The sequence below is a fragment of the Mchenga conophoros genome, linkage group LG2 (genome assembly GCF_057382185.1).
Source record: "Mchenga conophoros isolate Kocher_MC1m ecotype Shallow Benthic linkage group LG2, M_conophoros_male_GT1.1, whole genome shotgun sequence".
NCBI classification, from domain to species: domain Eukaryota; kingdom Metazoa; phylum Chordata; class Actinopteri; order Cichliformes; family Cichlidae; genus Mchenga; species Mchenga conophoros.
In genome coordinates this window covers 22,420,600-22,433,914 of record NC_140527.1, presented here as the reverse complement: position 1 = coordinate 22,433,914, position 13,315 = coordinate 22,420,600, and the positions used below count along the sequence as shown (strand labels likewise).

The 13,315-nt window shown below is 42.0% G+C and overlaps 2 protein-coding genes across 3 annotated transcripts in view; both read left to right on the top strand.

The window, feature by feature from the left end:
- Positions 1-7,828, top strand: part of nrg2b (neuregulin 2b) — a 70,630-nt gene extending 62,802 nt beyond the window's left edge. For both annotated transcript variants that reach the window (XM_085288463.1, XM_085288474.1), the window contains 3 exons: positions 1,528-1,743; positions 3,104-3,287; positions 4,466-7,828. In XM_085288463.1, coding sequence (XP_085144589.1) covers positions 1,528-1,743; positions 3,104-3,287; positions 4,466-4,942 — 877 coding nt within the window. In that variant the 3' untranslated portion in view covers positions 4,943-7,828. The remainder of the gene's footprint in view (positions 1-1,527; positions 1,744-3,103; positions 3,288-4,465) is intronic.
- A 1,603-nt stretch (positions 7,829-9,431) lies between these two features.
- On the top strand, positions 9,432-13,231 carry LOC146581918 (N-acetyllactosaminide beta-1,3-N-acetylglucosaminyltransferase 2). The gene is made up of 2 exons (XM_085247746.1): positions 9,432-9,568; positions 10,443-13,231. The coding sequence occupies exon 2, from the start codon at positions 10,447-10,449 to the stop codon at positions 11,842-11,844; it is 1,398 nt and encodes a 465-aa protein (XP_085103872.1). The 5' UTR covers positions 9,432-9,568; positions 10,443-10,446; the 3' UTR covers positions 11,845-13,231.
- Positions 13,232-13,315: the final 84 nt, after the last annotated feature.

Here is a 13,315-nt window from a genome sequence, read left to right as displayed (position 1 = left end):
TTCTTGTAAACACCAAACAGATAAAGGTGGGCAGCATACTAAAACAATGTTCACACAATTCAACCCTCAGTCAAAATAATCGGATTGTTATTGGTCTGTGACTACTACATCTGGGAAATCCACTGGGGGCTGTCGTACGTACTTTACAGTGCATAACAAATTTAATAGAACATCATCGAGTGTAAGGTTCATGCCGCAGTTGCACTAATTTAACATTATTGGTTAATTACCAGAATCATTTTTTCTGTAATGGTTGATCCACCAGTTTGTGCAAGCTCTTTAATCGACACGATCACTTTAATGCTAAGATAGAATTATTGTTGTTATCCATGAATTTCAAGATTGACTGTTTTACAGTAAATGAGGAGAAGCACATTTTATTTTTAAGATTAAGATACCAAATTACAGATATATGCAATTGTTCCTACTTAACAGAAAAATGAGTTTTAGTGGTTGAATGTCACGTTTGATTTATTTTCTGATTTAAGTGTCAAAGTTTGGGTATAAAAATTGTATTTTTTCACAGGTTTTTGACAGATTTCAAAAATATTTGTGTTTTCTTTTTTATGATAAAATTGTTAAGCTCTGTAAGGAACTGCAGGATGTGCATGTACCAAGTACTTACGAATACAGTGTAATTTGTTTCTCCTGTCCTTCAAAATATTCTGAAGGTACTCATTACTTATGCACATACTGAAAGGTTTTACTCCTTTATTACCTCGTACCCACAGTACCAACAGGACCTGATAAGAATCTTATATGCAATGTTTTCCGAGGATTTGCAGAAATCACGGTCTGTGTTGTATAGTTGATACGGTCAGTTTCACTTCAAATTTTACTTTTAAAGTAAATAATTTCCTGAATATAATACAATATAATACGAACGAATGTAGCAAAGGTAACAAAGGGAAAAACAAAATGTTTTTTCTTTAAATTTACTGAAGTCATAGGATATCAACTTGTGCCACTTTGAGCTCTCGCCCTCAAGCTTAAAAGTATTGTGAAGATAAGCTTCACAATACAGGTATATAAAATACAATATAAACTGTCTGTGTGACCTTATATTGCTAGAGCTAACTAAGCAAATTGCAGCTAAAACAGAAAAGATTCTCCATAGTTGCAGATTGATTAGTCACTTCACCACCAGAGGGCAGAGTAATAACTCATTAACTGAGCTCTAACTGCAACCACAGCCACTGGGCACACCCTGTGCCCCTTATCTGTGGTACTGCCTGCTGCTTTGGCCTAGCTTGGCATGCCTGCTAGATCACTGTAATAACATCCACTCCATCTGCTATGAATAGCTTTCAGTACACGGCAAGCACATATCTGCACAACAAAGTACAGCAGCTACACGGGGTAGCTTTAACCACCTTGAACACAATACAAACGAGTCCTGATGCTCTGTTTTCATGCTTAACACAGCTGACTGTTGTGTGTCGTTGGGATCAGTGTATTAACTTCAGTCTCCCTTAGTATCCCCCTTCCTCCCCGCTGCTGTCATAACCTTCTAAACTCGTCCTGCAGACACGAGGAGCACACGTGGAGCATGGAGCGAACAGAGAGTATGAACTCAGACTGCCAGTCAGGTGGGCTCTCCAGCTCTGTGGGAACCAGTAAGTGCAGCAGCCCAGCATGCATGGCGAGGAGGGCCGCCCACTGGGGCTGTACGGATGCGTCGGGACCGGGAATGCAGTACGGGGACTCGTACGATTCTCTAAGAGACTCACCTCACAGTGACAGGTAGAGAAAGTGGAAATGGTGGGCACTGTGGTTTGGAGGGAGAAGGAACTTGCTCAGTGGCTCTTAAACACTTTTTCTTGGCTGTGCTTCTTGCTACAGTAGGCCCTTTACTCTCTGGCGACACCAAGTGGCAATTAATTGCTAGGACTTTCTTTTTTTAGTCTTTTTAAGAACTATATCACCCAGACACTGTTAATAATAATGTGTAAAAAGATATAGCGGTGGTGAAGGCAATTACATTCAATTCAATTATTATTATTATTATTATTATTATTATTATTATTATTATTATTATTATATGTTTGTTGTTGTTTAGGTGATTCTACTCACCTAGTTTTGATACACAGGTGTGACATCTTTTATTTATTTTTTTCACCCATGACTTTGTAAAGAGAAGAGAAACGGGGCGACAGCAGAGTTCATCGGAACAGGAGAACCCTGAAAAAAGTTCAAAGATCAAAAACTACAACATGAAAAGCACAGACTGAGGCTGCAGTGACACTTCTCATTGTATTTAACACTCAGTTGCACTTCAGCTCTTTGCATATTATAACTTCTCTCCTCCGCGTCTGGCTCATGGATCAACAACAGTACAAGCAAGAGTGGCCCAAGGCTCGTCATACCACACACTTACACTGCCTCTATCTGACAACAGAGCTCACTTCAGACAGACGGGCTTATCTCTGGACTAGAGCGGACAGCGAGCACACTACCTCTGCTCGACCATAAAACCAGCTTTAGCTCTGCTATAGACTGGTGACCAGTCCAGGGTGGACCTCATTCCTCTCCCTATCACAGCTGAAGTAGGCTCAAGCTTCCCCATGACCTTCATTTGGTCGGAAGAAAATGAATGGATGGATGTTAATACTGCATAATAATAAATAAGTAGTATTTCAGAATATGGGACATGGATGCACAAGTAAAGCTGAATTCAGTGAGCGGCAGGAGTCATTCAGTTCTTGTTGGAGTGAATGCACATGAGCAGTAATGTCTTTTATACTCTTGTGATTGACTAAGCAGGTTTGTTGGCACATAATGGGGGGACCTGAGCCAGTTGGTTGCTTCTGTTGTTTCTGTTTGAAGTTTTTTCCTTCCATAGTTCAAAGACTTACAGATCACAATGAGGGCTGGTTTTTGTGTGTGTTGTGGTGCTTTTCAGGGAACAGACAGATGTGTGACCTCTTTCAAAATATCATGATTAAACCGATGGTGCAGCTGAGCGCCTCAATAATGCAGGAGTGCACACTTACTAAGTGCATTGTTAAAGTGAGAACATTGTGTTCACCAGATATGAGCATCTGTTAGAGGTAAAAATGCACACAGTTGTGGTTATTTTTTGTGTTTTTCTAACCTCATCCAGGTATGTGTCTGCACTGACCACGCCAGCACGCCTGTCTCCTGTGGAGTTCCACTACCCCCCGCTGCCTCCCCAGGTTCCCACTTTTCAGATCACCTCGCCCAACACAAGCCACGCCCTCTCCCTTCCACCTGCTGCTGCCGCCTACCACAGAGACGATGACCAACCGCTGTTACGGTGCCCCGATGTACGTAAGCCTATATACAATATATAGTCTATATCAAAAGCACATGTCTGTTCCCCCCAGCTTTACTGTTATTGAAGATATAAAAAATTCTTTGTTTTAAAAAAAAATCTGTTAGTTATAAGAAGAACTTAGCATGTAACCTGCAGTCTCTGTGTGGGCATTCACTGTCCCCAAGTTCATTTTCCTTATAATGTTTGCATGTTCAGCACAAACCATATGTATAATTGATTTACCAGAAGTAAACAAGCCACCATGACTAACATATTCTCTCCCTACAGCATGTGTTTGAATGCAGGCTGTACAGAGGTGTCTTTCTTTACTTTCTGTGCACCGATACTGCTGACAACAAAGCCGAGCCAAGGCTCGTGAAGTCGCATTCAACCTTCTGTGGGGTTATTGTGAAATATAATGGTTTTTGCTGTGGCACGGACAGAATAGCATCACAAAACTAGCACACAAACAGTAACTGCTGCCTAATGTCCAAAAGTCACCAAAAGATTGATGTACTAAACAGATGGCTTTGACATAGAATACGGCTGAGCCTGGCTCTGGTTAAAAGGGAGTTTTTTCTTCCCACTGTCACCAAGTGCTTCCTCAAAGGGGCCCTGCTGATTGTTGGTGTTTTCCTCATAATATTGTATGGTCTTTACCTTACAATATAAAATGCCTCGAGGCAGCTGTTATTGTGATTTTGTGCTATATTAACTGAACTGGATTGAAAGCCAAAGGGCCTGAAGTGCCTTAAACCTGTATTTTTTTTTTCTAATTGCCAGCAGGGGGTGACTGGTTACAAACAGAAGTGTACAAAGAAAAAGGGGCTTCATCTTTCCTGATTTATGACATCATTAAACAACTTTCTTATAGCTTTATGATCTCAGTTGCTAAAATTACGTCTTGTAAAATACAACATTAACTTAATGCTTAATGTTGTAAATTAGGGTCCCCAGGTGAGTAAATTGGGAGGATATTGAAGTGTAAGTTTTAGGCCAAATCCACCTTGTGATTAGCAAGCTGCTACAATGTGAGCATGCAGTCTCTTGATATACATGGTGAAGTGTGCTCAGTTGAAGGCTTCACAGCAGGATCGCCTTCTCTTGTATGCATAGGCAGACCAACACACCAGTGGGTCAATAAATTTGTTCAGCCATTCTAAGAAATCTGTGTTTTCTCTGTTTCAGGATGGAAGTTTATACAGGCAGCCCCGACGTCCTCGACGACCCTACCTGACAGAGAGCACAGGAAGTCTACCGTCCAGCCCCTACCGGCTCCCCGATGACGAGGCTTATGAGACGACACAGGAGTATGCCTCTTCACGGGAACCCATCAGAAGCCGGCGTCGCCCGCGACGCAACCGACTCAACGGACATATCTCACAGCGCTCGGCGGGTTTACGGGACTACAGCTCACAGAGCTTCAGCCAGTCAGAAGAGGAGGAAGAGGACGAGGAGGAAGAGGATGGTCACGGGGAGAGCACGCCTTTCCTCAGTATGCAGAACATGAACATGGACCCGCCTCTAAATGTCCCGGGTTTCCGTTCGTCATCCGGTGCAGACACACGGACTCACCGCGGGCTGAGTCGGCCAGGGACGCGCAGCAACGGGCAGAGCCGCGGCTCCCAGTCGCAGCGCTCCAAGGCTGACAACATGCCCCTTTAAGACTTAACCTCCCTCCGACGCCCACCATTACACCCCCGCCACCTCCCGCCCTCTCCACTTCACACACTCCCCTTCCTCTTACACACAACCCGTGGACTAGAGACCTGCACCTAGGAGAAATATTTTTATTTTGTATAACAGACAGATATTCTAAACAAATGAAATATTTATTTTCATTTCAGCAAAAATTGTCTACTAGCTAACAGCAAAGACTTTTTTTATAACGGGGGGGAGGGGATATTTATATGTAAAGTTTTTTGATTTACAGCATTATGAGAGATGAAAAAAATAAGAGAATTACGTGCCAATTTTTTCACAAGTTAGATAAATAGAATAATATTGTGGTGCCTTTTGCTGTATGCTGAAGTTGGAGGTCCCATTGAGTTTTTGTAGCCTTTCTTATAAAGACTCCTCGTTTTTATAGAGACCAACCCTCTTCCTCCTTTTGCTTTGGTTTGTTTCTCTGATTTGGGATCTTCCTCTTTTTGAACTGTGATCTGATTATGTCATCATGCAATATTGATTCCTCCTGTGTAAAAGGTGTCTGTTTACATGAGTATGACCCACGCGATGCGCTCGTTTCACAGGGACATTTAGTCACTGACGCAACCAAGATGTGTAGGGTAGTTTCCTCGGATGAACACACATCGGTCATTTATGTCCTCGTTCGCTGCCTGTCAGTCATTTCTTGTTATTTCTGTAAAAGCAGGAACGTTGGGGAGTTGTCGAGGGAAAGTGACTCCAGATTCCTCGTGTAGGTATTCAGGGTGCTGCCATGACATTGGTGGTGGTTGTAGTGTGCGTGTACTGTATGTGTGTGTGTGTGTGTGTGTGTGCGTGCCTGTATCCATTCTGCACGCCTCATGAAGCCTCATTCGGTTGGCGCCTCTGTTCACCGTGGAGGGTGTGATCTCTGTTGTTTGACTGTCACGCTCCTCTCCATCGATCCTCACGCTGCCAGAAGCTCCATTGCACTGTAAGAACCTCCCTCCGTGAGCAGTCATTGGCCAGGGAGCTGCCGATCCAAACCGAACCTAACCAATCCAGTTGTAATCCAGCCTGACTCTGGCCTCCCGTGGACTGCCTAGCCCGCTCGTTTCCTATGCCAGCAGCTTAGAGCCGCACTGTGTCTCAGGACTTCCCCATCACATCACAGCCAAAAAGACTCAAAGCAGAGAACGCACGTCATCTCAGTCACAGTTCAGTTCGCAGGTCAGATCGACATCCCCTCACTCCCCTTCTTTTCGCCATCTATCAGGTTTCTCGCGCTTACTTGTGGCTAAAGGACGGTAAACAACGCGTTTGATTATACTTTTGGAATCAGTAGGCGGATTCAGTTACTTTTTTTCTTTAACTCCAAGAAGTTATGTGTGCGTTTAAGTGAGCATGTGTGTAGCCGTGTTAAAAAGATGAAGTTGTGCAGAGACGGCATCTGTTTGCGCTCTGATGCAGGGGCGTAACCTTGGAATTCTGCCCCCACCACTGAAAGGTGGATCTCCCTCTGGGTTTCCCATTTTCGCTCTTTTTCCTTTTAAAAAAAAATGTGTTTGTTTTCTTTTTAAAAAAGGATATCCCACCGAAAGCTACGTGGGCTCACATTTTGCCACACTAGTGACGGTGCTGCTCCGATCGGGAAGAAGCACCATGTGCGGGTTCACATTGCTGGGAAGAGAGTTTCCGAGGCTGATTCTACCTTTTTAGTTAGCTCACACGGTTGTATATGATAATCCTGATTACTGCATCCTTGATTTGCATTCCTATACCTTTTATCAACTGAACTTTATTTGCTTGGTCACACTGACTGACTGAATGATCTGTTATGTGTGTCTCTGTCTGCCCCTTCCACCCACCACATCGCAACCTCACCGTCACGTCTTCCTCGCCCTCCTACAGAAGCAACTAGCAGACAAAGTTAAGTCCAGTGAGTAAAACCAAACAGCACACTACCAGTAGTCCGATCATGTCAGAAATTCTTCCACTGCAGATGTACATCAGGTTCTGAGACCCTTAGAGAGACCCTTTGAAGTTCACTGAGGAAAATGATACTGTGTTAGATACAATGTGTCCCGATTAGACTTCATTTCCAATATGTAGAGTTTTGTTTTCTTTCTTTTTCCCCCCACACAGGCAATGCATGGATCACAGTTATAGAAATTATCCCCTCAGATTTAGGGGGAATCGTATGATATGAAAATACAATTTGGGTTCACGGCCCAGTGGTCTGGCTAGTTTTGTCTTACTATCACTGTAATCAATCTGGGATTTGCAAACGATTTGAAATTACTGCAAGTGAGGATAGTGTGCTTCTAGAGCTAGTCGAATTGTTGACAACCCCACCCTCTTTCTCCTCGACCCCACCCCACCCCTCCCCCGCGCTTCCCACCCACCTTTTTTACGAACACACGTACTTCTCTCACGCACGTACATCCATATCCACAATGAAGCACACACACTGAGCACACAGACACACAAAACCGTGCATACACAGACACACTCACACAGCCCCTCTCATGTTTGTTTGTCAAGCAGTTTGTCTTTTTTACCTACCAACCTATCCTCCTCCTACTCCTCATCTTCCTCCCCTCCTCTCAACCCCAAATCCCCTGCATGTCCTAGTGGTACTGGTAGTTGGGTGCATGGAAAAAGCAGCAAGCAAATCTTTTTTTTCCACTCGGTGAAAAAAATAATAATAATAACAATAATAAAATGAAATAAAAAACGTGTCCTCATTTTAACATTCAGCAATAAATCCCCTTCTCTTCATGTCCATCATTCTTGGAATATGCTAGAAGATTTTTTGCAAGTTTTATCAAAAACATACTACTTGTAAAAGAAGAAAAATCCAAAACACCCCTTCATATGAAAAATAAAACTTTATTCCTACCATTTTTGAAACAGTCCTGTCATCTTTGTAACTGAAATACTGCGTGATTGCCTCTTTAACAAGCAGAAGGTCTGAGATGATCAGAAGCATATCCACTCTCACTGAGGTCATCTGAAGCCTAGGGCAGGAAAGAAAATAGCTGGAAACGGGGTTTGGAGCAGTTGGACCTTTCAACTCACAGAGATTACTTACACACAAACACTGACCACATTCTTTGAAACCTTAACCACGTGCATCCACAACTGTAATAGTGAGGAAAGTTTTCATTACTACTAAAGGTTTAACTGTTCTAAAGGAGCAAGGAGCTAAACGATCACATCTTCAGTCTGTTACCAGAATATCAGATGATTATTGTGTATTTAAGCTCTCAGTTTTTAATTAATCGGGTATGCCGACACTATTCACAGCCCACATTATGACATGAACAACTAATAATGTCCATTATTATCTAATTTACAGTTGATCGAGAACAAGCTAGGTTTCTGAAACGTTTGGAAGCCGGGAACCAAAAGTTACTTACTGTGGACCAAAGGGTCCTAACACTAACATACAGCACACATTTACAACCATTTGTACTCTTAGCTGCAGCTGAAACTGTTTGTAAGACTTTGCCTAAATACTTCAAATACTTGAGGCACAATGTGTCACAATCCTGCGGAGGTTTTTACGGGATCAGAGATAACAAGGGAAGGAATAAAAAGGAAAATATGCACTCTTTATAAGAATATTATCTAGAATATTACAAAACAACCTTGATTTGTGAGCTCTTTGGCTTAAGAGCTGTGAGCCCGGCTGGGATGTTCAGATAAACAGGTATTTTGATTCAGATTCATGTTGATGGTGATGACACACATTTTCACACAAAGAAACAGAAAACATCCCATCTTATGCATATAATTTGCTACTATGTACATGTAGGGATGTAAGACAGAGAGGAGCCACAGTTTATGCCTCCAAACTGCTACAAACACTGAGGAGGGAGCGTTTAGGTAAGATTGGGAAAACCCTAAGACAACAATCACCAACCAAACTGATTCACACTTGTTTTCCATGACAACTGTTGTAACACCTTAGTGTCAGGATTGCAGACACACCACATTATTTAAATGCAACCGTTTTTAATCAGAGTTCTTGTCTGACCTGATAGGTGTGCGGATGACAGGAATCTGCCCATGAAAAGATTGCCAGGTGATGAAGTCATAATTAAGCTGCTAACAAAGAAAAGATTAGGTGGAGATGTAGGGCGGCACAGAAGGAAGTTCTGTTTCCAAACTGATGTCTGGTTATTCATGTGCACAAGATGAACTGAATGAACTAGTGAAGTTTCACACCCACACTGATATGTTTTACATAGTATTTTCTCTGTGATTCTGGGGTAGTGACACCAACAGCTGAGTCACTGATAAATGTTATTAGTTTTGTATCGTCTTCATTTCTTATGAAACACATTGATGTGTTTCCCATTGTTTGTGGGTGGAATTTCTCTTCGTTTCACAAGTGGGTGTATCCATGCTGCTCGGCAGAACCCGAAGCAGCCTCCTCAGCCAGAGGGCTCAAAGGAGGAGCTTCAGCTACAGAGGAAACCTTCCTGATAGACTGACTCACTGTATTTTATCTTTAATTCTTGAGTAGAGAGTTTACTCAGACTAAATGAGACAAAACTGTGCTGGACAACGCTCCTCAACTAGATAACAACAACTATGTGATTATTCCGTGAAATAGAAAGCCTTCATTAAAAACAGGTAAGCAAAGAAAACTGCTGACATCAACAGCTTCATTAAACCTTTTAGGGTTGAAGTCATGGTAACCCTAACCTCTATATTTGGGAAGAGACCAAAACAGAGTTTTTAGAAAAACTGTGATTTTTTTATGCTTGTTTGTTAAAATTATGATTTTCTTTCTACCCTCAATGGGAAAACAATATAATAAAAGCCAAAAATGACATCTTCTTATTGGCTCGGGTCAGAATAGGAGTTAGAGTTAGGAATAGTGAAGTTTGGGCTGTCACTGATTTAGACCTAAGAAGGTAAGTTTTTTAAAATGACATCATCTTTTCAGTTTCTTGTTAACACAAGGAATTTGTAGACTGCGTTTGTTTATCTGCTAATAAAAATGTGCTTAACTCTTTTTCATACCTCAAAGTGTGACTAAATTTAACTCTAAATAAACGTTCCTTTTGAACTTGTGATAATTATCTGCTAAAAACCACACTACTAAATTTCAATCAAAGCACATGGTTTTTGATTGGTGGAGTCAAGATTGCGCATGGCTTTGAAATGACCAGAAAAAAATTGCTTTGCATCTCAATGCTTACATGCCAAATGAGCCAATTATACTGGCTGTTAATCATCATGTGATCAAAAAGAACTCAGCTAAAATCTATTTTACGCACTCGTTTGTGAGATCACTGTTACATATGGTCTTAGTTCATCTCTCTTTTGCAAATCTTCCATTTCCTCATGCTTCTTCACTTCATTTCTCTGCGGAGCTTTGCCTCTCGATCCAGATACACATAAATCCGCTATTGTACATTTAATAATTGTTTTATATTTTGAAACTCAGAAATTGTCAGATGTCAGATTTCTTCAGTGTAACTTGGTGTTTGTGTATTTGCAGCTGAATGGCACGGTGTTACTTTCGCTGGCGCAGGGTGTTAATCTGTGTGTGCACGCCTTGCATCTTCCTGGCCCTGCTCTTTGTCTACGTTGGTCTCACGGTGTGTATGAGCATGAGGAGCATGACAGCACCAGCGAGTGAAATCATGCCGAAGAGTTCTCATTTTGTGGCCAATGGAATTTTAAGAAATAAGATCTTCGTCTCACTCCCTAAAATTTTCTGGGAGAACCAATGTCAGAAAAAGGCTTTTTGGAACCAGCTCCAGCTGGTCGTTGACCGTCAATTTAACCCCATCCTGCACCCCCACGAAGCCAAGGGATTAATGAAGAATATCAGCTTTGATGATTTCCTGCTGAAGAAGAGTTTCTCTGCAGTTCGCAGACTCAACAACATGACATATAATGTTGACGAGCTACCACAACAGGTGCAAGACTTCACCAAGTACATGCAGACAAGAGACTACCCGGTTCTCCTCCAGCCAGGTGGAGAATGTGGAGCTCAGGGAAAAGAGCGGGAGGACCCTCTGATTCTCTTCGCCATCAAAACAACACTGGATAACTTCAACAACCGACAGGCTATTCGGCAGACCTGGGGCCAGGTGGGATGGGTGGCAGGACAGAAGATAAATGGCAGTGGCAGAGATAATGGTGGAGCCTATGTCCGCAGGGTATTCCTGCTGGGCAAGCAAAACACCAAAGAACCGGGTGTGGATGTGTCTGCGTTACTCAAGTTGGAGAGTACGCTCTATGGAGATATTCTGCAGTGGGACTTTGAGGATACATTTTTCAATCTCACCTTGAAGGATGTGCTCTTCTGGAGCTGGTTCTCACACTCTTGTAAGCAGACCCACTTTGTCTTCAAAGGAGATGATGACATCTTTGTCAACACACCAAAACTGATAACCTACCTCCAGATCCAGATGGAGAAGCCGCATGTGAAGAAGAACATGCACAACTTCGTGTTTGGGGACGTCATAGGAGCAGCTTCACCCAACCGAGTCAACATCTCAAAGTACTTTATCCCACACAGCTTCTACAAAGGGTTATACCCCGCGTATGCAGGCGGGGGAGGGTTGGTGTACTCGGGTCAGTTGACCAGACGTCTGCACTTAATTTCTAAAAGAGTTCACCTGTTCCCCATCGATGACGTGTACGTAGGGATGTGCATGGTGCGGCTCAATGCCTTCCCCACGCACAACCACGCCTTCCTCATGTTTGACTTCCCCAAAAATGAAGGGAAAGACCCGTGTTCGTACCACACCATCTTAGTGATCCACAAGCGAAGCCCCAAACAGGTGGTGAAACTTTGGGCTGACTTGAAAGAGACACAGGCACAATGTCGACATGTGCCTCTGAGAGTTGAACAGAAGGAGAAAAACAAAATAACCCCCAGCACTTTGTAGCCACCTTGAAATGCCTCTGGGCAAGCTATACGGGCAGATATGTTGTTTAAGTTCAGTGGTCACTGAGACATAAAAACTGCATATAAAGAATAACAGGATTGCAGTAAAGGTTAAGTGGAAAAAGTACAGGCTTGGAAATGTAAAGGAACTCCTTTAAGGAAAATTCTAATAACCATTTTTGTAAAAAGGCATCCGAACCTTGTCCTACATTAATATAATATAAAACAATATTAGTACATGAGAAGGCAAATACTATTCCAATCTAAATTCTAATTCCCATGACAGCTTCATTCTGTTGTTTTTAAAAATAACCATTTTGTTGCCTACATTGTAGAGGGTGACTTTGCCTCCACACCTAAACAGTAAAATGGGACACTCAGGAGTAACCGTAATTTATGTGTAGTGGCTCAGCATAGGGAAAAGAATCACAAGTCTGTAATTTCTAATGTGAGCGCCAGTAGGTTTTCTTCATGTATAGACTGTGATCAGCTGACCTGCCACTCTTTGTGGATTTACACAACCGGATTCAACAAGATGTAAACAGTTTCACAAGCTATCTTCACTGATGTCTATCCTCTACACTAAAGTTAGAATTCGGTTAATTATTCCAAGTGTCATTAGGCTAACTTCAAATTAAGTACTTGCTACACTTGATGTAACCTAACACTGACCACGAGCACCTGCAGGCCCTTCGCACCAGTCCAACAAAGAGCTTTACAGCGGTCCCTTGTTTATCACGGGAGTTACTTTCTAAAAATAACCCGTGATAGGTGAAATCCACGAAGTAGCAAACTTTTTTTTTTACAATTAGTATAGATGTTTTAAGGCTGTAAAACCCCTCCCTACACAGTTTATACACTTTTCTCAGACAGGCATGGACATTTTCACACTTTTCTCTCTAGTTTAAACACTCTCAAAGTTCAAACCTTCGTAGAAAAATAAGTCCAGTATCATAGAATGAAACCAAAGATCAAACCCTGTTTTCAGGTCCAGAACACGGGATTTTGTTTCGCTAAATGTGCCTCATAATCCAAAAAATACGGTAACTTCTACCTTCCTTTAGCATGTCCAGAAGTCCAACATTTTGTGCGATGGTTGGCAATAGCATTGTCCTCTGCCTTTGGGTGCTACCGCAGGTGCGTTTGATGGTGTAAAACGTTTCGTTGACATTGTTGTGTTTGTTGGGGAGAAAACTTACAAACATACAGTCACTGTGTCTACTATTTATTTTTTCACTTCATAAGTCTATGTTCCTCACTTATATTTAAAACACTGAATAATGTGAATGACTAGCACTTTAATAATAATTTGCAAAGCATTACATTATTTTTAAATATCTTTTTTCATTTCTTTCATGCTCCTGTTTGTACTATGAAATTAAAATACCTTGCAGACTGGTTTGTTAAACTTTGACTATCCTTGCTTACTTTAAGCATGCAATAATGCAAAGTTTGAATGCCTGCAAAATGGA